The sequence below is a fragment of the Puma concolor genome, chromosome B1 (genome assembly GCF_028749965.1).
Source record: "Puma concolor isolate L17-30 chromosome B1, mPumCon1.1.hap2, whole genome shotgun sequence".
Lineage (NCBI taxonomy): Eukaryota > Metazoa > Chordata > Mammalia > Carnivora > Felidae > Puma > Puma concolor.
Window position 1 is genome coordinate 143,017,300 of NC_141670.1, and position 25,733 is coordinate 143,043,032.

At 39.6% G+C, this 25,733-nt stretch overlaps 1 protein-coding gene across 2 annotated transcripts in view; it reads right to left on the reverse strand.

Moving 5' to 3' along the window:
• Nucleotides 1-3,756: 3,756 nt before the first annotated feature.
• Nucleotides 3,757-25,733, reverse strand: part of ANXA3 (annexin A3) — a 52,491-nt gene continuing 30,514 nt past the window's right edge. For both annotated transcript variants that reach the window (XM_086704781.1, XM_086704780.1), the window contains exons 6-13: nt 24,627-24,717; nt 20,690-20,769; nt 17,520-17,576; nt 17,009-17,102; nt 15,026-15,121; nt 14,040-14,098; nt 11,869-11,991; nt 3,757-4,322 (exon numbers count right to left, since the gene is read on the reverse strand). In XM_086704781.1, coding sequence (XP_086560907.1) covers nt 4,263-4,322; nt 11,869-11,991; nt 14,040-14,098; nt 15,026-15,121; nt 17,009-17,102; nt 17,520-17,576; nt 20,690-20,769; nt 24,627-24,717 — 660 coding nt within the window. In that variant the 3' untranslated portion in view covers nt 3,757-4,262. The remainder of the gene's footprint in view (nt 4,323-11,868; nt 11,992-14,039; nt 14,099-15,025; nt 15,122-17,008; nt 17,103-17,519; nt 17,577-20,689; nt 20,770-24,626; nt 24,718-25,733) is intronic.

The window sequence follows — 25,733 nt, forward strand, 5'->3', positions numbered from 1 at the left end:
TCACCCCTGCCTCCCACTCTCTTGAGAAGGGAGAAAGGCTGAAAACGGAATTAATGATTGACCATTCCTGTGTGATGAAGTCTCCATAAATATCCCAACTGTATGGAGCTCAGGGAGCTTCCAGGTTGGTGAACACGTGATGGTGCTGGGAGACAGGTGCCCCAGGAGGGGGCAGGGAAGCTCCTCGCCCCTTCCCACACACCTTGCCCTATGCATCTCTTCCATTTAGAGTTCATCTGCATCCTTTATTATATGCCTTTGTAATAAGCTGGTAAGTGTAAACAAATATTTCCCTGAGTTCGGGGAGCCTGTCTAGCAAATTAATCACACCCAAGGAACCTCCAATCCATATAGGCAGTGGGGTCAGAAGCACAGATGACAACTTGGACTTGTGATTGGCATCTGAAGTTGGCAGGGGGCAGTCTTGTGGGACTGAGCCCTTAACCTATGAGACCTAATGCTAAATCCAGGTAGATGCTGATAGAACTGAGTTGAATTGTATGACATCCAGCTGGTGGTGGAGCATTGCTTGTTGGAACCCCTGCCCAACGTTGGAAATTGGTGATCGGCACCCATTAAAGAGAAGAATCCAGGTTGTTCCTAGTGTCATGACTGGAGATGAAAGCTACCTCTGTGGCCATAGTGAGGCACTATAGCTTCAAAGAAGCCTGGGGCAGGGAGGGGAGGATGGTGCACCTGGGTAGCTTAGTCGCTTAAGCGTCAGACTTCAGCTCAGGTCATGATCTCATAGTTTGTGGGTTCAAGCCCTGAGTCGGGCTCTGTGTTGACAACCCAGAGCCTGGAGCCTGCTTTGAATTCTGTGTCTCCCTCTCTCTCTCTGCCCCTCCTCCACTTATACTCTGTCTCTCAAATATAAATGAATGTTAATTTTTTTTTTTTCTTAAGCACAAGGGGTAGGGAGCCAGATGAAATTATGCTTTCCCTACTTCCTTGAGGGCAACTTTGTGGCCTCCTAGAATGATGACTTTACACAGTGGAATGATACGTGACAGTCAACATAAATAAAATACATGACATGCAATGATATAGATATCACTTTACAAAATAATATTAAATGAAAAAAAGTCCCAGAAGCTTAATTAGTAAAGAAAAACAAATTGAATGAAAAATGACATAAAAAGAAAGCAAGGGGACAATGAACATGTAATTCGAAATGAAAGTTAGGTCAGGTGGGGAGATGGAGGGAGGATGGGAGAGGAAGGTCATGTGGTTGGTAGTAGTTTAAGGTCCTAGTATTCATGTTGGAGAGTGCTTTCCAAAATGCTTATTACATTACAGAGATGAATAAAGAGAGAGAAGAATGAATGGGAGAGAAGGACAAAGGAAACAGAGAAGGAAGGAGGAAGGAAGGAAGGAAAGAAGGAAGGAAAATGTATGTGGGACAGTGCTAGTGAAGCAAACCATTTTTCCAGAGGAAAAGGGAACAGTTAGTATCAAAATCCAAAGGGGGTAGGAATTACTTCTCCATGAGTTTGGAGAATGTGACCAAGATTAAAATCTTGTAACGCCATTTCAGGAATTTAGCTTGATGTTAAGTAAAGGAGAGCCTACAGGTGTTTGAACTTGTTGCTTCTCCAGAAGTCCCAATACCCTGGCCAGCTTCATAATATATTCCTTTCTACAGTGATGGGTAGTGTGGAAGAAGTGCTCTGCATATGGGTAAAATTTCTGAACTTTTCTCCAAGTCTACCTTTAGTGTAGTGATGTTAGTTTCTTTTCCCAAGCCTGGGAAGCGGAGATTCAGGTATACCTACAAATGTTTAAAAAACTGCCCTAAATTCACTTATATAGGTCAAAGGCGTAGAGGAAAAAGAACTTCATTCACCCAATAAAGATTTATCATGTGCCTTTTATGTGCCAAGCATGTTCTAAGAATTAGGAATATTGCAGTGAATGTAACAGACAAAAATCCCTGCATTCAAATAACTTACATTGCAGGGTTGAAAGGAACAGTGATCCCAAGGCAGGATAAATTCTAAGGCAAATAGTGGCTAAGAGCCTGGACACTGGAGTTGACTGCTGGATTTAAATCCTGGCTCTTCCAATGGTCAAGCTCCTTAATTTCTCTAAGGTTCCATTCCTGTATCCGTGATTTAGTGTCTACATTGTAAAGTTCCTTCAGGATTAATGATTTGACATATACAAAACTGTTTAACATAGTGCCTGATACATAGTAAGTACTCAATGAGTATTAGTAATGATTTACTGCTTGGTGAGACACTCATTCACTAAATCAAGCCAAAATCATGGAGCAAACTTGACACCTAACTACCTTGATTACCATATTCTATTAGTTTTATCTTTTAAACATTTCTTAAGTGTGTTCATGGGTTTTTGTCCTCCCTTGCCATTATCTTAGCTCAGGCTGATACTTCGAGACTTGATTAGAGAACTTGCCAAGGGAGCTCCTGCCTCTAGCTTTCTTCTCCCAAACATCCTTCTCCCTTGAGCAAAAATTTGACATCATTTCCCCGATTGAAATCTTCCTGGAATGCTCCTTCCATCCATGACTCTCCCTTACTTGAGACTCTTTAGCATGAGACGGTTGTGATCTGGCCCCTGCCTATCACCTTTCATCATACCCCCACCTTGTTTTTTAAGCCTCCATACATAACCTTTGGGTAGCGCTGTGCACAGACTGTGCTACTTCATAACTCTGTGACTTTGCAAGTGCTCTCAGCTATCTGGAGAGCCTCTCTCCTTCTTCTTTACTGGCGGAGTTTGTAACCTTCGATAGGCTGAATTACTGATCCAGCCTCCATACCACTTCCGTTTCTTACACAATGTTATTTCCCTCAATACAACGTGGTACGTTTGGGTTGTGATTATATGCACTCGCCACTCTCCCTGAACAGATTTTAAGGTCCTTGGCGAAAGGAAATGAGTCTCAGTCCCCTTGGTGCATCCAATACCTACTTAGCACAGAGCTTGGCACGTGGTAGATAAACCGAAGTCTGTTGAAGAACGCTGCAATGCTGTCATGGTCGTTTTGATGTTGCTTGGTAATAATAATAATAACTTGGTAATTGAGCACTTAACCATAGGGCTAAGTGCTTCAAAGGCATTATCTTTCTTAATCTTTTAAACACCCTATGAGAAAGGTAGGTGCTATAATTATCACCATTTTACAGATGAGAAAACTTCGGTTTAGCAGGGTTTAGAAGTTTTCAGGGTCACAGAACTAGTAAGCGGTAGGGCAGGAAGTCAAAACTGGCAGGTGTGCCTGACTCTAAATCTTTGTGCTTTTTTTCCTGTATGCAGTCGGGAAATCCCAGAACAAGAAATAATTTGCTCTCCTTCTGAAAGTTCTCAGAATGTTTGCCAGTGGAATGCATTGATTAAAAGCTCTGGATTCACACATCCCTATTTTTAGTTCTCATACATTTATCATTTCTATTCAAGTCCAGACTGGTAACTCCAACTGGAAAGTTTTACCTCATATATTTCATATTAGTCAAGGTATTTGATATTAGGTCCCTTTCAAAGATAACATGAAGGATTTTCTTTAAATGCATAGTTTTGCCAACTTATTTTAGAGGAAAAGAAAGTTTAAAGAATTGATTCTACATAGCCATTCTGGGAAAGTAGTATTTAGCATCAAACAACCACAATTCATGCTTGCCATTTTGACAGGAAGTGGTTAGATTAATAGTTCAGCAGATGTTTTCTGGGGGCTGAAATAACTTATCATGCACTGCCACTCCTATAGCTTGATCACAACTAGAAAGAGCAGGCCAGGATTACATTCATTTTATTCCTTTCTTAAAGCTAAATGCGATTAAGAAGGTAATACATAAAGCAAAGCAGCAATAGCTTTTATAACAAAAATGCGTTTTAAAATATCATTAATTGTTAGCGACCAGCAAGACAATGTTGGTACGGGCTAAAAAACAGACAAATTACCTTTAACAAAGGCAACAGCTTTTATTAATGCTGCTTACACATTCAATGTGTTAGAATTCTGCAAAGGTTCTCACTTCCTAAGCTGAAATATAATTTATGTTGTATTAGTAGATCCTTAATACTACTTAAAAATTTCATTTATGAATTCCTACATGATGCTGAGATGCTCTACTAGAATCACTTTTTGTCATTATTATGGAACGATGGAAGTGTCTGTTAGGAAAACAGGTTGCTGTTTATGCTTGCTTGGGGTTTTCAAAACTCTGAGAAAGGAGTAAGCAGAGCTGTTGGAAAGGCCCGTTGTGGGAGCAGCGGCCTTCGGAGATTGCGTTCTTCACTCAGTCATCTCTTCCACAGATCTTCAAGAGCGTGATTTCATAGTTTCCAGAAGTATCTGACTGTAAGGAACAGGACCGATGGAGAGAAGGACAGATATAGCATAAATAATGAGGGGACCAAAACGAATGAAATCCCACAGTCCTGGGTGATTCAGTGGGGTGAGACTCACGACTTGTCCCATTTTGTGAAATGCATCTGTAATTCTGTTATTCATTCATACCTGAGTGTGATTATGTTCCAGCCTAGCATCTTCTTTACAATATATAATGTTTAAATTCTTCCTGATTCATGGCAGTTAAATTTCAATTTGGATTTGAAAAATAAGATTGCATCAATTATGTAATATTACATAATATTACGTTTCTAACAAAACTTTAAAATGATAATCTTAATAACATATTAATATTCATCAAACACTTGCTCTTGGAAGGGTTAACTACTTTAACCTTATAACCCTTATGGCTCTATGCAGTAGGTAGCCTAAGTATGTCCATTTAATAGACAGATAAAATGAGAAAAACAGAGGTTAGGAAATCATATAGAGACTAATGAACAGGTAGGGCCTGGCCCCTTAACACCATACTACATTGCCTGACATTCCCAAAGTGCATGCTTCTCAGTTCCTTTCCCCTAGGCTAGCCGAAAAAGATCTTTGTTTAGACAGACAACATGTGAGATTCAGGCTTGTGTACAAAGATGCCATGTTTGCTAGGCAAAACAGGTAAAACATTTGCATAGCATTGGAGGTAAAACTTGGCTTTTAATCTAGACTGTTTAAAATCCTCACATTATTCTCATTTTATTCAAGGCAACTCAAACAGCGAGCACTTCTTACCCTCAAGTTTCACACCAGGATAAATATTAGAGTAAGCAGTAATGCAAAAGACACAATGAAGAAAGGTTATTTAGAGGTTATGTGTTGCTTTCACAATGAGACACAATAGGCGTTAATATACATTCTCTTATTTTATATAGACTGTAGCTCTTCCTCTGTTGGGCTTTCCAAGTTTTGCTCTGCCAGATGTAATAATCTCTGGAACTGCAGATAAACCAACAGTGCTCTCACTGGGTATTAAAACAGCTCCCTTTACCCTCTCCAACCAAGTTGTAAACAATTATTAGCGGTTCTATCAGTTAGACAAGAAAATACATCCAAGTAGTTAGAGGTGCCTCGGTGGCTCAGACGGGTAAGTGTCTGACATCGGCTCAGGTCATGGTCTTACAGTTCATGGGTTTGGGCCCCGCGTCGGGCTCTGTGCTGACAGCTCAGGGCCTGGAGCCTGCTTCAGATTCGGTGTCTCCCTCCCTCTCTGCCCCTCCCCTGCTCGCACTCTGTCTCTGACTCTCTCTCTCTGTCTCAAAAATAAATAAACATTAAAAAAATTTTTAAGAAAAAGAAAATACGTCCAAGTAGCTTAACATAAAATGCAGATCCATTCTCAGTACTAAACAAATGTTCATCCTTTCTTCTACCTCTATACCTTTATGCCTTCTAGTAAAATGGCTATTCTAGAAATTTTACAACCACAAAAAAGTTCATGTATTTTCAAAGCCTTTGAACATAATGTATGTCTTCCTACTTAGGCCATATTAATTGCTCTTAAGAAGTCAAATGTCTGTGTTGGTGCATTTTAACAGTGGTACCACCGATTCCTTCTTCTCCCAACTTTGATCCCATCTTTTATTCTCTACATTTCATCCATCCTGCCAATTATTTCTTTGCAGTGGTTTTTACGTTATTCCTTTCTCCATTCCGACCGTGACAAATCTGCTTTAGGCTCCCATCTCTTGTCACCAGTTTCCTTGGCTCTAGATTCATCAACTGTATTCTCCCACTGTTAATTCTTACTGTTCTCAATTCTCAGCTTTTTTCTCTTTTATATTTCTTCTGTTCTATACTCTTACCTATATTTTCTCCTTAGAGGATTTTCATTCACGTCCAGCTATTCAGTAACATAACTGACTCTGAAAATGTATCTCATACCACTAGCTCCTGACATGACAATTCCACTTCCATGTTTCGAAGACATCTCTGACTCAACACGTGTAAAACCAAACTCATGAGCTTCTCCCCCATTCCCAAAAAAGAAAAGTAAAAAAACAAAAACAAACAAACAAACAAACACACCTAAAGCCTGACCTTCGTGCAGGGAATGGCATCACTATCTGTTCCCAAGTTAGAAACCTGGAAGTCATCCTTGACATCTTTTCTTTGTTGTTCCTTCTACCAAGGTAACACAACAAGTCCCCTAAGTTTTAATTCCTAAATATCTTTTGAACCTTTGCTCTTTGATCTCTTTGCATTATTACTTCGCAATCCCCAGTTGTAGCAGCTCCAATATGACTAATAAAAGAACTCAACACTCCCAAATCTCTTCCTTCTTCTCTCCAATGCATCGTCTGTGATCACAGGCATCTTTTCAAAATGTACTTCTGATCATGACACTATGCACTTAAGTGGAAAACTCTTCAAGGTTCTTGGGCTCAAGACAAAATCTTCAAAGGTTGACAAATGGTCCTGGGTGATCTGGTCCCTTCAGCCTTATTTCTCATTATGTTTCTTTACCATGAGGTCTTTCCCCTTGTAATTCCTTTTCCTTTTGTTGAAATGCTTTACTGATTCTCCAACCCCACAACCTTTGTCTACTCATTTTTAGAACTCAATCATAACTTCTTCCTGGAAGCTTTTCCTATCCCTAGCCTATGGTCTGACAGCACTGTATCTCTTTCCTTTACATTTAACATAGTTGTAACTTTACATTTATTTGTAATTCCATAAGGACGGGGAAACTTTTTTTTTCTTTGCTTGTAATTGTAACTCTGAACCAGGTACATAATATGCATTTAGTAAATATCTCTAGTGGATGAATGAAATACAAATTCTGTGACCTCAAAACTCTCTTTTGTCTGAATTCATCTTGCCAGTTGGATTTTGTTTTTCAGTATTCCCCAAGGTAGATCCCCTCATCAATCAAGTGCCTTACTGCTTCTGTCCCTCCTACTCCTAACCATACATACATTTCTAGAGCATTCACCTGAATCCCTGTTGAGCAGCATAGCACCTGGCCCACAGGAGGCACTCAACACAAGCTTATTAAACCTCAAAGGTAGGCTCAAGACCCATTTCCCCAAGAAACATTCCCTATCTAACCCCAAACTCCTTTACTCTGAATTCCCGTGTTGCTCTCCTCTGTACCACAGTATTTAATTTAATTGTATGTTGTTTCATAGTATATTCTTCTAATTATCTTACTTATGTTCACCTCAAATCTCCACATAGACTATGCGTTGAGGATGGCTACTATGATTTCCATTAAAGACCTTGGAATTGTACTATTTATTAAATAGCTACTTAGTTTGTTGCTCAGTGACATCTTATTAATGTAATTTTATCCAAATTTTGTATTAATGTCTTACTACTAAGTAATGAGAGGGACACATTTGTGTTTCCTACTCTCTCTCTCTCTCCTCCTCTCCCCCACCAATCACCAACACCAGAAAGGTGTAGTGAGCAAGAAAAATGAGCAGAAAAATGTCCAAACTATAGGCAGAAGGAAGAGGAGGCAGAACCAAAAGTCGGGTGATATGCAAAATGGAACTCTAGCTCTTGAATTATAGAAATTTAAACATCAAAAAAATCCTATGTGTCAGTATTGAAAATGTAATGAGATTACTTAATAGTAAATAATGTTATACTTAATAGTATACTTAATAACACATTTTCTTTTGTTTGTCATTTTTGCAATGTGATTTGTGCTTCTGAAGTTTTATTTAAAAATTCTTTCCTTGCTCTTGAGTCACAAAGGTAACTCTTGTATTTTCTTGGATTAACTTTCTAATTTTATCTTTTATCTTTGGGTTTTTAGTTCATCTGCAGTTTACCAATGATACGGGGTTGGGCAGGATCCAGTTTTATTTTTCACTGTAGAATCGACCAGATTTCCCAATACATTTTTACTAAATTATCTGTCCCTTCCCTACTGATTTATGGTGTTCCCTCTATCCTATGAGTTTCCACAAACAATTGAATTTGTCTCTAAGGTCTCCATTCTGTTCCATTGCTTAATTTGTCTGTTCTTACTCCAAAACTACACTTAAAACAATAATGGCTTTGTACCATGTCAGTCTCTAATAGGACTAGCCCTTTCCCTATCTTTACTCTTATTTTTTTTTAAGTTTATTTATTTATTTTTGCGAGAGAGAACACAAGCAGGGGAGGAGCAGAGAGACAGAGGGAAACACAGAATCAGAAGCAGGTTCCAGGCTCTCAGCTATCAGCGTAGAGCCCAACGTGGGGCTTGAACCCATGAACTGTGAGATCATGACCTGGGCCAAAGTGGGATGCTTAACTGACTGAGTCACCCAGGTGCCCCTTTACTCTTATTCAAGGTTGATTAATCATGAATCTTTATTCCTTCACATAAATATTAGAGTAAGTTAACCAAGTTCCTCAAAGAAATCTAGCTGGAATATTGATTGAAATTGCATTTGATTTATATGGCTTACTTTGAGGAATTACTGACATCTTTACAATATCCTATCATATTACTCAAGTGATATGAACCAGCTCTCCATTTACTGACATATTTTATGCTCTTTAGAACAGTCTTAAAGTTTTCTCCATAGAGTTATATAGTTTTTGTTTCTATTATGAATGGTAGCTTAATTCTGATTATATAGTCTAAGAAGGACTATTAATTTTTACAGGTTGATCTTTAACTGGCAACACTGTGGAATTTTTATTACTGATAATAATTTATAATTCCTGTTGATTTTTTCTAGAAAGATGATTGTATCTACTGAAAATAATGGAAGCTTCAACACTTCCCTTTGAATCTTTACACGTATTTTTTTCTTCCTTTCCAATACTGTCCAGGACCCCTAGTCCTCTGTAAGATAGCATTAAGGTATATTAATGATAGGAGTAGCATGGTATGTATTAGTATGTAGGGAATATTATTGTTCTGATCCTTATCTTAAAGGAATTGCATCTAAAGTTTCTCCACCGAGTATAAATATGTATTTGTTATAATATGTTGGTATGTAAGCTTTATCAATTTAAGGAGGTTTGCTTCTATTCTTAATTTGGTAAATGTTTTTATCATAAATAGGTATTGGCCCTTTTCAAAAGCTTTTTCTGAAAATATTGAAATAATTATATAATTATCTTTTATATGTGTGCAATGTGGGCAATCATATTAATTTTCTGATGTTGAGCCATTCTTTCATTCCTGGATTAAACCTCACTTGATTTTGATGCGGTTTTTTTTTTTTTTTGATAAACTGATACATTCGGGGGAGCCTGGGTGGCTCAGTTGGTTAAGCGTCCCACTTCAGGTCAGGTCATGATCTTGCAGTTTGTGAGTTCAAGCCCCGCGTCGGGCTCTGTGCTGACAGCTCAGAGCCTGCAGCCTGCTTCAGATTCTATGTCTCCCCCTCTTTCTGCCCCTCCCCTGCTCACGCTCTGACTCTCTCTTTCAATAATAAACAAACGTTAAAAAAAAAAATTAAACTGATACATTCAGTCAATATTTTACTCTTTGCTATCTATGTTCATAAGCGACATGAATTTGTAATTTTCTTTATCCTATATCTTTGGAATCAAGATTATACTAAATTCATAAAATGAATTAGGCAGCTTTCACTTTTCCTGTTTTCTGGTACAACTTGTATAAGATTTGTTCTTTGAAAGTTTGGTGAAGTTCACCTGTGAGTCTATCTGAGCCTGGGATTTTGGGGGAGGTAGGTCTTTGGTCTCCTTTGTAATTTGTTTTATACTTATTGATTATTGAAATAGTTTAATTAAGCTCTCTATTTTTTTCCCTGATCCAACCCAACATTTCATTTTAAAAAATGTACCTTAGGTGATAGAAATGAAGAAACTTATGTAATTTTAAATTACAAACTGAATTCTTTAGTCAGGGATTTTTCTTTTCTATCAAGGCAGGCATAGTTTAGATATTTCCTAATATAATAAGCCTCAATTAGCCAGACTATTGTGGGAGGGAGAACTAATGGTTAATTTAATTTCCCAGTTTGCTGAGGGTGAACTGAAGGCCTTCTTTCTGTTTCAACCTTGTTACTGGCAATCTTTATAAAATGTATGAGTCTACTTTTCTGCCTTAGTAAGTACAATATGGTTAACATTATTAAATCTTCCTGTGTTGATTGAAACTATTGTGATGTGTCAGAATCGATTCAAATTGCATTGAGTGTGAACTGATGAAATCTGTGCTAAGCCCCAGGCACAGTCTGAGAGGTGCCTTGTTGAATAAGTTCCTCAATTTCCACTTCAGCATACAGCACCTTCTGCAAAGGTTTAGTGTAAAAACAAAAGCTCTGGCTGAAAGAAAAATAGGATTCGTTTTGGTGAATGAATCGAGTTGACTACATGATGTGCAAAGGGAAGTGCACTGGTAACATTTACCAAGATTACGAATGTATTTACATCTGCCTCAGCAATGCTACTGGCGTATGGGACTGTATCCCTTAGATACATTTGCACCTCATGAAATTGGGCATGCATAGCACAACATCATTCAATTGTTTGTAACAGCAAAAAACTGGAAACATCTATTGATATGGTGGGTGCAAATACATAAGCAATGGAATGATGTGCAGCTGTTAAAAAGAATGAGAAAACTTCCTATAAACTGAAATGAAAAGAGTTCCACAGTGCAAAACCATGCTCTCTATATTTTGAGTAAAACAAGAGGAGATTTAACTATGCCACACACCTGAAACTAATGGGACATTGTATGCCAACTATACTTCCATTAAAAATAGGAACTTTAAAACATGTATTTTTATATCCTTCTATTGTCATAAAGAAAAATTGAAATAAATAAGACTATAAATAAATAAGAATACAATATAAAATATAGGTAACTGATTTGCATATATAATCCAAAGAAGAAGAACAATTAATGGCCACTAAACCTAAAAGAAAATGTTGAGTGTCTGTTATGTGCCTGGGATTTTGGAGCTGAAAAATAATCACTATCTTTGGGAGACATTTTGTTATCACTATTATTTATATATTTATTTATTTGTTCACTCATTTGTTTATTTATGCCATCACTATTAAAAATTTTTTTTTCAATTCCTCAAGTTGTAAACTTTATTTATTTTTATTTTTTTTAATATAATTTGTTGTCAAGTTGGCTAACATAGTGTGTACAGTGTGCTTTTGGTTTTGGGGGTAGATTCCTGTGGTTCATCACTTACATACAACACCCAGTGCTCATTTAACATTTATTCATTTTTGAGAGAGAGAGAGACAGACCGTGAGTGGGGGAGGGGCAGAGAGAGGGAGACACAGAATCTGGAGCAGGCTCCAGGCTCAGGGCTGTCAGCACAGAGCCCCATGCGGGGCTTGAACTCACAAGCCATGAGATCATGACCTGAGCCGAAGTCGGACACTCAACCAACTGAGCCACCCAGGTCCTCCTATGCTATCACTATTTTAAACTCGGAAAACACATTCATGCATTGACAGGGAGTAAGAAAACTGAGTCACATATCTCTATGTTTACAGAGTATACAGGAAAGAAGATGAGTAGAAAAAGGCAATATGTGTTTTACTACTTTCAAGGGGAGACTTACTTTAATTGCTGAATATAGGGAATACCCATAATGCTTCTTAAACTCTGCTCGAATGTCCAAAAGGTCAATTTCTGATCTGGAAACCATTATTCGGTTCAGAGTAAACTCATCAGTTCCAACACCCTGTTAAGAAATACAGGTGTCCACAATACAAATCTCACTGGCCGCAAAACAATATATAGATCTATACTTATAAGAAATAGATAATGCTGCACAAAATATTCAACCACAGTGACTCTTCTCCACTCATTTGTCATCAAACTTTATCATTCATATATTCAAGAAATATTTATTGAGCATTTACTCTGTGCCATCACCATGCCAAATGTCAAAAACAAAAACGAGATACCCTTTCTAAGCTTTCAATTTTGTAAAGGATACAGGCAAGAAAACAAGCCATTACAATACAATCCAACATATGGGAAATATTGGGTACTATGGGAGCATATGTAAGGAGAGCCTAAAATAGATCAAGAATTAGGAAAAGTCTGTCTGAGAAAGTGGTATTTGAGCTGGGACCTAAATAATCAGCCAGATGAAAAGAAGGTAGGGCTTACATAGAGAGGGGGAAAAATGTTCCAAGAGAGGAGACAGCATGCATGAAGGCTCAGGCCAAGAAAGAATGCCACATTCAAGGATGCATAAATAATGGGGAAGAATCATAGCAAGAAATGTGTCTGAAAAGGCTGGACCTTGTAAACCACGAAATGAAATTCTGACTTTACCCCAAATGTGGAGAACAACTGCAATCTGTTGAACATGACAGTGTTGAGAGCAGATCAGATTTGTGTTTCAGGAAATCCCTTTGACAGCAGCATGCAGATGGGATTGCAGGGCAAGAGTGGGATACAGAGAACAGAATGTGACTACAAGCTTTGGGACCCATCCAGGGGTGACTGTGTAACAAGAAGAGAGCTCATGATGGCCTGACCTAGAATAATGGTGGTAGGAATGGAGAAAATGTGTAGATTTAAGGGGTGCTTACAAGGGTAGATTGACAAAATTTAGGGATGTATCATTTGGGGAAAATGAAGGAGGGAGAAAAGTGTAAAATTTCTTGCTGAGCAGTTAGGTGGATATTGACACTATTCATTTCTTCATTCATTCAACAAACAGTTACTGAACATCTACTATATATCAGATGTTGCTCCATGTACTGTGCATATGGTAGTGAACAGCACAGATTATATCTCTATTTGCATGGAGTTTACATTCTAATGGATGGAGATGGACAGTAAAGAAAATTAACATGTTTATGTAAATAGTAGTAAGAATTACCTAATGGAGTGTGACTGAAAGGAAGCAAACTGACCTGTTTAGTCAGGAAAGATCTCTCTCAGGAGGTGACCTGAAAGGTGAGAAGGAGCCAGCCAGAGGTAGATCTGGAGAAGGTACATTCCAGGGAGAGAGGGCGACAAACTCAAAGACTCTGATGGGGGAAGACATTTGGCATAGTCAAGGACAGAAAGAAGGCCAAGGTGGCTGAGGCATGGGGGACAAAGATGGGGTGAATGGTATAACTTCAGAAAGTAGGGCAAGGTTAGTTCCTGTTGGGGCTATCCACTGAGGTGACTGAACACAGGACAGGAAGCACCTTTGGGTGGGGGGTGAGGTGAGGGACTTGGCGTGTTCACTCTGAACATAACTTTGAAGGCACATGTGGACCTTTATAGGAAATTTCCAGTGAAGACCCTGAAGTAAGCATCTTCTAAAGTTCCAGGCTCAGTGCAAAGGTCTGAAGATAGAAAAGAGCAAGAAAAACGCCTGTACTCAGAGACTTCACTATCTATCAGCGGTAAATAGACAAGGAAACCCAGGGTTTCTATGGCACGAAAGGCTACTGACTCAGCTTGGTTTAGTCTAAGAAAGGCAGTTTGAGAGGCCACTGGATCAAATGGGTCAGGCTTGAGGCTTGGTGTTCTGAAACAACTTTTACTGCCTGCGTATACTGTGAAGTGGAGGAAACGATTTAGTCAACACGTCACTGTACCTGTCTCTATAATGATTAGGATACTCTCTATCTACCTATGAGACAAATTAGTAGACAATTTAGTTACAAAAGAGAACTCATCAAAGGAGAAAAGAAACATGAAATTCCATCAATATTATGCAATACTTTTCATATTCTTCTTGAGGGAGAATAAGAATGTAAATGAAATTTCCAGACGAACCTTTAAAGCTTGATGCAGTCTTTCAGCTAAAAAGGCAGGCATGCTTCTGGCACAACGGACTGTTATAAAAAGCAAAGTAATGTTCAGTTTCATTTAATGGAAATTGAGTTAATCTATGGTAATATATTTTTTAAAAAGATTCTTTGAGTAACCATACCACTCTACCCCCTCATCACCACTGGCTTTTATTGAGAATGAAGAGGGGAATGCTTCACCTGAATTTCAAAGGCTTATCACGTCATATTTGCACAGAACGTTAGCACAGTAATTACCTTTAGTCATGAGGAAAATAAAATTACCTGCCAGAGAAACTCCCACAGCAGCCGACTCATCTCCAACTCCTAGACACAGCAACACCTACGCTTACACCGCTAACTCCCTAGGGTGTACCTTTGCTCTGCTTCTAGCATCTTTAACTGCTGATAAATAACAACGAGGCAGAGACCTCATTGAGAAGACCCATCCACTTATGTAACAGTGTTTTGCGTCTGCTCCTTAATTCACATGTCTCTAGGAACAGATTTGGTCTGTGACTGACCTTCTGTTCTACACTCCTGGTTGGCATGGCCAAGAGGGAGAAGACCTATAGCTCTGACCGGGGCTCAGTTTTGGGAAGCCACTGGTATCTTCCAAAAATAACCAAATATGATGAATCACTAAATTGGCTTAGTTGCTCAGTCTTTCAACAAGCCCCAATAAAAATGGCAATATAAATGTAATATTTTCATCTTTCAGGGAGTTTACAACCCAAGCGTGGTGACAAACCAATACAAAATTAAAAGATAAAGTAAAACCTAAAAAGATAACTGCTTCATGCATCCATTTAACAATATTTGTTGAGCATATCGTGTGTACCATGGACTGTGCTAGGGGATATGGGAGCATAAAGATGCATCACTCAGGATTCCTACAGGAAAGGAGCTAATCTTCACATCAATTTAAAACAAGTGCAAAGTAACTCAGTTTCCAAACACGCAAGGGCTTACCTATGGCCAGCAGTAAGTCTTCAAAATGCCCAGATAATTCTCCTTTTATGCTGTCCTCAATGTCCTTCTGGCTAATATTTCTATATTCATCAAATGCTAGAAAGCAACACCATAAAAATATTTAAAGCATCCCAGTTGACCACACTCGAATATATTCTGTTTTTTTAATTTGATATGCAGCAAATCAAGTTGTTAAATGTCAAACTCAAAAACTCCTTCAAACCATCAAAACTTGAACATGGAAGTTTTTGTTGTTTCTTTTAAAAAAAATCATCTGCAGTTGGGGCACCTGGGTGGCTCAGTCGGTTAAACGTCCCGCTTCAGCTCAGGTCATGATCTCACGGTCCATGAGTTCTAGCCTCATGTCGGGCTCTGTACTGACAGCTCAGAGCCTAGAGCCTGCTTCAAATTCTGTGTCCACCCCCTCCCCCCGCCCCTCCCCACTCGTGTTCTGTCTCTCTCTGTCTCTCAAAAATAAATAAATGTTGGGGCGCCTGGGTGGCTCAGTCGGTTAAGCGGCCGACTTCGGCTCAGGTCATGATCTCACAGTCCGTGAGTTTGAGCCCCGCGTCGGGCTCTGTGCTGACCGCTCAGAGCCTGGAGCCTGTTTCAGATTCTGTGTCTCCCTCTCTCTCTGACCCTCCCCCGTTCATGCTGTGTCTCTCTCTGTCTCAAAAATAAATAAACGTTAAAAAAATAAATAAATAAATGTTAACAAAAAAATTAAAAAAGAATCATCTGCAATAAAACCTAAACTTCATTGGCCATTTTCTTCAATGATCTCATTCTGTCTTCTCTCCTCCCCCTTCCCAGGCTGATGGAATATAAAATCACCTGAAAGGTTAAATGAAAAATGATTTATCTAGGGCAATGGTCTACTTTTAAATTATAGCAGCACCTGGGAACAACAGTGTGGTCATTAGTCAAATATGTTTTATCTGCTAATGAAATCTTAATTATGAAGATTTCTTTCTGCTGAGTAAATCATCCCCAAAGGCAGCATGGCCTACTCACACTTACCAGAAGGCATTCAGATTTCTCGATCCGTTTTTGCCCCAAAGCAAAACCCACACATATGTCCCTAAGTATGTAGGCATACTTTGTAAGCCAAGTAAATTTTGAAAAAAAAAATTTTGGAGAGAAATCTCGGATTGTTTGGTTTTTATGTTTCAAATAAAGATATTAATAAAGGAACTATAATATACTATTACCATTATTTTATAAAATAAGTGAAATTTTAATGCCCAAATTAAGGAAGGGCAATTTCAGAATTAAAAAGTCACGATAATATCCTTATGCTTCCTCATTTTTCCATGAACTCAGCATAAGCCTAGTCATGTGCTGCGGTTGCTCTATTGACCGACACCTGGGAGCCACACTCAGCTATTCACAGCGAATGGAGTTCTGGGCTTCTGGGTGCTGTTGCTTCCAGGTGGTTCAGGGAGATACATGAAGGAGGAGGTGGGTGCTTAGCAGTTCCATGTAATAGTTGGTCTAAGCAAAAAAACTATGCTCCCCTTTCCCCAATTTGCTTTATATCAGAAAGAGCTGAATATTCATTCTCATTAATGCATTAAGATACCCTCACCCACAATGCCTGGTTTTTCTGGAAAGTGGCTAACTAGGGAAGTGGCTAATTGTGTTGGAAGCATTGCCTCAGCTTCCTGAACACCACTAGAATACTCCTCTCTCCTCTCACCCCAGAGGGCTCCCCCTTTCTTTCTCCTTGCCATCTTCTCCCATCTGTTACCTGTCACTCACTAGGTGATGTACTCAACCTGGAGGGGAAGACAAGAGCAGTGTCAGTTGTGTCTTGAGTTGGAACACAGCTCCCCCATGTTTTTTTTTTCCTGAAGTGTTTATACATGCAAATGGAATAGACTTTGCTATTTTTAACTTCATTTTACATAATTTTGTATAGTAAGCCAAAAAACATTTGCAAATACAACACAAAGCAAAAAGGATTGTAATGTGAGTGCATACTCAGTTTCAGTTGAGGAAAACTCCTTAAACACAGGATCTCGGTGAATTTATCTTCATCTGTACCCCATCTGTTCTCCCCAGCATTATAGAGAATCTATTGGATAAAAAGGAAGACCTAGAATGTTATTATGGACACAATCTCTCTCTCTCTCTCTCTCTCTCTCTCTCTCTCTCTCTCTCTCTCCCCCCCTCCCTCCCTCCTCCTCCTCCTCCTCAGAGGGTATGGAATGACAAGAGGAGGTCCTTGGTTGTAGAATTCAGGGAGATAATCTCTTTTCCAAGTCTCTCACCGTTCCACTGTTAGCAAACTAGGAATCTAAGAGGGTGGCTGGAGCCAGAAGAATAATACCCACCACTGGGGAAGGTAGAGGGCTAGGGTGGGTGATGCCCAGCCTTCAGGCTTCTCCTTCAGAGACGACAGGAGAGGACAGCCAGTGACGCCAAATGAATGAAAAGGCAGTCAAGGGGGAACAAAGGTTACAGGAGATGTTTTCTTTGCTCTATTACTGACCTGGGCATCCTTTTTGGCCAGCTGCTCATCCACTTTTAGACTTTCATCTCTTCTGCCCTAAACAGGGAAGATGCAAACAAAGGCAATCCTCTTAAATAAAGAAGACTCTAGGACTCAGTATTCCAACCAACAGGATGTTTTAGAGATTTTTTTTCTCCAGCAGAGGCCAGGAAACACAGAGGAATCAGGCACTCGGGGCTCCCGTTGTGGCTCTGCTACTCATCAGCCATGATATTTGTAGCAAATCACACAATTTTCTGAGCCTCATTTTCCTCTTCTGAAAACTCAAAGATCTTAAGGGAATGAAAACACAAGCCACAGACCGGGAAAAATACTTACAAACACACATCTAGTACAGAACTTACATCCAGAAAACATAAAGAGCTCTAGACACTCACATAAAATAATGAAAACCTACTTTTAAAATGGGCAAGAGATCTGCCCAGATATCAGATATACAGTTGGCAAGAAAGCACATGAAAAGATGCTCAATATCATAGGCCATTAGGGAATAGAAAATAAAAAAATAAATGAGATACCACTACATACCTATTAGAAAATGGCTAAAATCCAAAACACTGACAACACCAAAGGATTTGGAACAACAGGAACTGTCATTCCTTGCTTGTGGGAATGCAAATCGATACAGCCACTTTGACAGTCTGGACATGTCTCACAAAACCAATCACACTTTAACCATAATCCAGCCACTGTGCTCCTTGACACTGACCAAATTGAAGTCCACACAAAAACCTGTACATGGATGTTTGCAGAAGTTTCTATACCTAATTGCCCAAACTTGGAAGAAACCAAGATGCCCTTCAACGGGTGAAACAAACTGTCACATATCCACACAATGGAACAGTATTCGGCGATAAAAAGGAAAAGACTTATCAAGCCATGAAAGACACTTAGCATATTACTAAATGTAAGAAGTCAGTCTGAAGAGACAACATACTGTTTGGTTCCCATCATATGTCATGCTGGAAAAGGCAAAACAATAGAGACAGTAAAAAGACCAGTGTTAGCCAGGGTTTTGAAGGGAGGAGGAGAAGGATGAAGAGCTGGAGTGTAGGAATTTTAGGGCAGTAAAACTATTCTGTGTGATACTGTAACGGTGGATACATGGCATCATCCATTTGTCCAAACCCATGAGTGAATCTTAATGTCCACTATGGACTCTAGTTAATAATAACAATAATAATAATAATGTAGCAGTATTCAATGACAATTATACTACACCATGCAAGATATTAATAGCAGGAGAAACTGTGAGGGGCATAAGGGAACTCTGTACTTTCTGCTCCATTTTTCTGGAAGTCTAACATTTCTCTGGAAAATAAAGTCTATTAAAAAGACAAAACCCTTGAACTCTAACACTGAGGGCTCTGTGGCTAAGTGCATGTGTGCTTGTGCACAGAAACTCAGCACACTACAGAAAGAGGGGAGATAGGAAAGAGGATTGCCGGAATTATTTTGAGAATTGTAGGTGAATGGCATGTTTGGCCGTAATATTTTTAAAGCACATTTATTGCCATTTGCAGACATTAGGTCCTTGTGTGTTTGTCTGATTTCCACGTGGTTTCTTTCATTTTCCTTTTCAGTGCTGCTGCCACTCCGCTGTTAGTTTGCCTTTTTATTCCGTTTCATTGCGCACTCTGCTCCAGGAAAAAAAAAAAATGCTGACTATCGGGGCATCTGGTTGAGTTTGTGACTCTTGACTTCGGCTCAGATCATGATCTCAGCTCGTGAGTTCAAGCCCTGCATCAGGCTCTGCGCTGACAGTGCAGAGCCTGCTTGGGATTCTCTCTCTCTGCCCCTCCTCTGCTCTCTTTCTTGCTCTCTCAAAATAAATAAATAAACTTAAAAAAAAAATGCTGACTATCAATGGTACTACTGCTAATAAGCCACCGCCACCACGTCTCGATCACTTTTTAGGTGCTATGTACTTTACACACAGGCGCTCTCTCTCTTTATCTTCACAACAGCCCCCGAGGTTGGTACTCTTGTTATTTTAGTTTTACAGATGTGAAAACAGAAGTTTTAAGGCTTAAAGTAACTTGTCTAAATAAAGCTACTAGGCAGCCGAGGAGCGTGAGAGTCCAGGGCAGTTTGAGTCTAAACACCTGGCCTGAAGTCCTACTCTGCAATTGCCTCCTGTGGAGGTTGTGTGCTCCTGTGCGTGCACAAATGCGTGTGCGCTCTTGCACACAAACCTGTGCGAGTGCATGTTTGCAGCAATGCCTCATCAGTTTGGCTTTGTCGGGTCGACCTTTAAGGTTTTCACCATTGGAAGTAACTGAAACTATAATTAGGATAAACTGTTTTCTTGTGGCATAATGCCTCACTTCGACAAGTACTATTTCTACCCGCAGGCTGAGACCAGCGTTGGGACTTCGTCACATGTAAAGAGCTGTGTAAATCAGCTGAAAGGGGCCAGTGAGATATGGCTTAAATTACCTCCTTTCATGTACACATATGTGGTTATATCTCACCCTTGACCTTACCACCTTTATTATGAAGTCATGAGCCTCCTAAGAAGAGAGAGCTAGATGTGGCCTCATTTGGTCACACACTGACGAATGGTTTAGCAACTCTTCCAAAGGCAGCAAACATAAAGTTGCAGCAATCGTGTTTTTGTGTTTGTTTTCACAAGTCTTTTTTAAAGACTTTAAAAAAAATCTTTAATTTTTTAAAATTTATTTTTGATAGAGAGAGAGAGACAGAGCACAAGTGGGGGAGGGGCAGAGAGAGAGAAGGATACACAGAATCCAAAGCGGGTTCCAGGCTCTGAGCTGTCAGCACAGAGCCCAACGTGGGGCTCAAACCCACAAACTGTGAGATCATGACCTGAGCCAAAGTTGGAGGCTTCACCAACTGAGCCACCCAGGCAACCCATTGCAAGTCTTTTTGTTTGTTTGTTTTTAATCCAGAGGCTGATATACCCATTTCTGAAGAAAATATTTCTGTAACATGCTTCCTACTTAATTTAAATACCAACAAAAGAAATAAATATTCTTTGGAGTCCAGAAATGAAAATGTAAAACGAATGTATTATTTCATAAGGAGAATTGCAATCTCATTGTCTTAGTTTGGTTATTTTTAAACTCCCTAGAAATTATCATTAAGCATGCAGCTTATTGGGCAGTTAAGAAAAAATAAAAACTTACATCTGCCAAAGTCAATAGAGCTTTCCGGAAATCTCCAGATGTTTCTGAACTGATGTCATCTCCAAGACTCTTCTTATATACTGAAACCAAATAAGAATAAATTAAGCCTTGACAAACTGAAAAACATTATTACAAAACAGAGAAAAGCTTAAATGTCAACCTTGGCAAGGAGTCAGTACCTGATAAAATAAATCTTACCTCTTTCTTTTCATCTTGCTGGTTCTCTTCTGATACGGACACGTTCTTCTCATAACTATTACCATGTTGTGTGTGGTGGCAGATGTGTAAGAACAGAAAGAATTGCCTTTTTGGGTCAAATCATGGTCCATTTTATCTGACAGTGGCATTAAAATATGGATAATGGAAAAGCTAGTGTGGGCAAGCTGCTAGTTTGCCCTCCAATTACTATTTCCTTCTTCTTCAGTACTAGAACATGGACCTTGAACAGGACATAATTCACACAACTTAAAGACTACATTCTCAGCTCTCCTTTTAGCCCACTGAATCTTCTCTTAGGGAGTGAGCTATACAGAAAAAGAGTCAAAGACAGTACAACAACAGAGAAGTGGAAAGACCCTAAGGAATAAGGCACAAAACAGAAGTCAAGAAAAACCATAAACCATGCAGGAAATAAAAGCCTACGTAGACAAACACCATGTGGTAAGGGGAGAGAAGTTACTTGGTGCTCTCGAGAACAGTAGAAGCAGAAAGGGAAAAGAGTTACTGTACCAGAAACATTAGCACAGGGAGCAATGAATGCCTGATATTGAGGAAGGGACAAGAGGGCTGAGTCTCCAGGTTAATGCTGTGTCCTGAATCTCATCTCCGTAAAGCTTAGCTACACATGATTAAGACTGTTTTCTTCTTTTACTTCTTATGTATCATGAATCCCTATTAATCAAGGTAACCTAAATGCTGTCCCATTCCTTATAGCCTTAGAGAGCTTATCTCACAGAGATATAGGGGCCTCTGATAACTTTGAACTACTACCACAGTTCATACCTGCAAAACAACAATCCTAAAAGCTAGAACTTTCACTTGGCTCTTAAGACGACAATCTCAATCTTGAGGATATTCATTCAATGCATATTTGAATTTATTCCCCATTGTTCTGGTCACTGGAGCTACAGCAGTGAACAAAACCAGACAAAGTTCCTGCCCTCATAGAGCTTACGTCTTAGGGTTGTTTGTACATAGACGCTGGACCCCAGAAATCCATCAAGTGGCAAGTCAACTCATGGAGTAGTAACTCTTCTAAGAAATACCCAGAAGTGACAAGTCACCTTGGGATACAGTCTCTGGCTCTGATTTATATGCAAATCTCATTGAACTCAGAGAACCAAATATTTTAAACACCTACAATGCACCTGTTTGTGGCTATTATTAAGCAATTATCTCATCTACTCCAAATTCAACCTTCTATGCCTTACTTTGTGGAGCTGGGATTGGGACACTGCAAATTATACTTCTCTTGTGTACCCCTCTCCCCTGCCCCAACTCCCTGTTAGGTCCACCACTGGGGAAGGGGGCGGGTAGAGGGAGACTGGAAGGCAGGGGAGAGCAGAACAGGTTAGTTGTTTGCTACTCATGTCAGTGCAAACCAGTGAAGGTCTTTAATCCTGGCAGCAGCAGTTGGCTCCAGGCGCCTAGAAAAAGTCACTTAGCATGGAGGGTGCCAGCTCCAGCCAGATGCAGCCCTTTTGCAGAGATCGGAACTCTGGTTCCTTAAATCTCTCCACTGAGCCCCTGAGGCACCAACATTGGCCAGGTGATACCCCTCCCCTGAGCTTCTAGTTCCTGAAAACTCCAACTTCTTTCCCTTGTTGTTCCAGCCCTGGGGTTTGTTTATACCTCTGTGTCTTCCCTGTGTTCCCTTTTAGCTTTTTCAGTCCTCCAAAAAAAGTGTTTAAACAATTCTCTATGTTAAATTCTGTTAAAATGCCTAATGCTGATTCCGTTTGAATGGAGCCCTTATCAGCACATGAATAAAACAGTCACTTACCTATCATTAAGCTAAGTGAAGGTATTTACGTTCTAATGAGAATTTCTCAAAGTGACCTATCTGACACCCATCTAAGAGCCAGTATATGCCTTCTCTGGACTTCTACTGCAGAACCTCTCTGATACAGAAACATAGAAACTGTGGCTCCCTTGGGGTACTTGGAGGGGGCTACAGGGGGCTGTTGTATAATACAGAATTTGGGCTGGTCTTTGTTCCGGTTCCTAGCTGGTAACTTTTAAATCCTTGGAATTTCCCAAATAATAGGAATGTCTGTTATTCGTGGCAGGTGCCCACGAACCACAGCTGAATTTATGCTAACGACACAACTCAGGGTAGGGGCTGGTCCCACCAGAAAGACCAACCATGTGATTTAGAAGGGTTGGGGCTTTGAGCCACATGTCAGCCTGACCTGCAGTGAAAGGAGGGGGACTGGAGATGGAGATCAGTCGTGTGGCCAGTTATGCAACCAGTCATGCCTATGTAATGAATCCTTAATAAAAGCTGGATACCAAAGATCCAAGGAGTTTCCCTGGTTGGTAATTACATATCGATGTGCCGGGAAGGAGATACATCCAGAGAACACGGAAGCTTTGTGTTTGGGACCCTCTCAGAAGTCTCCTCTGAATGTCTTCACTTGGCTGGTCCTCATTTCTACTCTTTCAAGTAGAATTATAATTGTAAATACAACTGACCCGTGAACAACATGGGTGTGAGCTGCACAGTCTACCTATATGTGGGTGTTTTCAACAAATGCAGTACAATTTTGTAAATGTATTTTTTCTTCCTTACGATTTCCCTTTTTTGTTTGTTTCAATGTTTATTCATTTTTGAGAGCGAGAGAGAAAACGTGAGCAGGGGAGGGGCAGAGATAGAGGGGGACAGAGGATCTGAAGCGGGCTCTGCACTGACAGCAGTAAGCCCAAGGTGGGGCTCAAATTCACGAACCATGAGATCATGACCTGAGCCAAATTCGGACACTCAACCTCCTGAGCTTCCCAAATGCCCCTCCTTGTGATTTTCTTAAAACCATTTTCTTAACTCCAGCTTACTTTATTATAAGAACACAGTATCTAATACATATAACATACAAAGTATGTGTTAATTGACTGTTTATGTTACCAGTAAGGCTTCTGGTCAACAGCAGGCTATTAGCAGTTAGGTTTTGAGGGAGTCAAAAGTCATACATGGATTTTGAACTGTGCTGGGGGTCGGTGCCCCTAACCCTCACGTTGTTCAGGGGTTGACTGTATAATGCTTTCTTAAATTCTGTGAGTCATTTTAGTGAGCTATTGAACCCGAGGAAGTAGTGAGAACCCCTAAATGTGTAGCCGTTTGGTCAGAAGGGCACGTGGCCTGGGAGCACTGAGCTTGTGGCTGGTGTCTGAAGTGAGGGTAGTCCTGTGGGGGCTGTGCTTTAACTTGTGTAGTCATGCTAACCCTTGGTAGTCTGTCAGAATTAACCCTCGGTAGTCTGTGTCACAGCTGACAGACTATTAGGACTTGAGCTAATTATACTGAATCCACATGCTCAACACATTCTCTAAATGGTTCGTCTCATTTTCCACACCAAAAATCATGAGGCTAATCTGAGCGGTTTTTAATATATAATATTAATATACCATGATTTGATGAAATCTTACATTGATGAAAATAGTTGGTTCAATAAATAGTGATTGCCAAGGGCAAAATCCTCTATAGCTGTAATGTTATAAATGAGAAATGTCAATGCCATTGTTATGCAGCAGTTTCTAGCTTGGGTCATATTCAAAATTTCTCTGAAAATCCACATTTAGCCCATTTTAGAATGTATCCTCCTTTTTATGTCTTGCCTTCCCCAAATGCCTTGCGAAGAAGAGCGTGGTGGGTGTCTGGGAAAAGCAACATTGGCTCATATGTGTGTGGACAGTGGGAAAAGTAAGCAGAAAATAAGACTACCTGTATAGTAGGCTTGGGAGATCTCCTTCATCTGCCTGCTTGTTCTGGTGGTGAGGATTTCAATCAATGCATGTTCGCTTGTTCCGACACCCTAAAAAGAAAAAAGAAATCTATTTTTAGAATACTTAAAACACTTAATTTCATGCATTTCAGGCTTGATATCTTGTTTTATACAGATGAAAAGAAGTTTTAGTAAATCCACATAAGGTTGCATATTGCTATAGTTTTCTAATTTTTCCACATACTTTAGTACAAAAATAACACAAATCATCTAAACTGACACCCACATTTTCAAGAAAATGTCCTACTCTAGTGTAAAGAATAAATTGAGTAATTGCAGAAAGAAATAGCACAAAGGGAAAAGCCTATGCCATTCAAGATCAGAAGTGAGCATTTGAACACACCATTATGTTTATTAAGGGCTCTGCAATTCTTTTGAATGGGTTCATCCTTCTACCATTGCATTAGATGGTCAGCAGGTATCATCTTCATACAGGGAGATTTTTAAAGGCTCAGTAATGTGTGTCATGGGCCTAGTTGACTTGGGGACTAGTTACCCTGAGCCTTGATTTATACTGAGGTCACTGAATCACACTGTGACTCTATGAAAAGCCATTTATACTAGCAACTTGATCAAATAATGTTGATGCAGCTTATGAAAAGAGGCTGAATTCTGTCCCTCTGTGGCACAGATTCCTAGTTGCTCTCAACATCTCTCTGTTTTAATTAACTAATTAATTAATTAATTTAAAAACAGACTATTTTTTAGATCAGTTTTAGGTTCACAGCAAAACTGAATGGACCCCATCTCTTTTACCCTCTTTGCTTATAATAAAACCCTTAATTTATAACTTAGCACATAGCTATCCAAATAGATACTATATTACTCTCTAGCCTCCCTTAGAGCTAGGTTTGTTCATATGACTAAATTATGAGCGATAGAATATATGTAAATACCACATACGATTTGTGAGAATCCTTAAAGAGAGGGAATGAACCCTTCTTTGTCTCTTATTCTTTTTAGCTGACTGGGGTAAAGACATATTGCCTGGATCTTGAGTTGCCATCTTTAGCCAAAAAGTGGAATCTACAGGCTGAAGACGGACA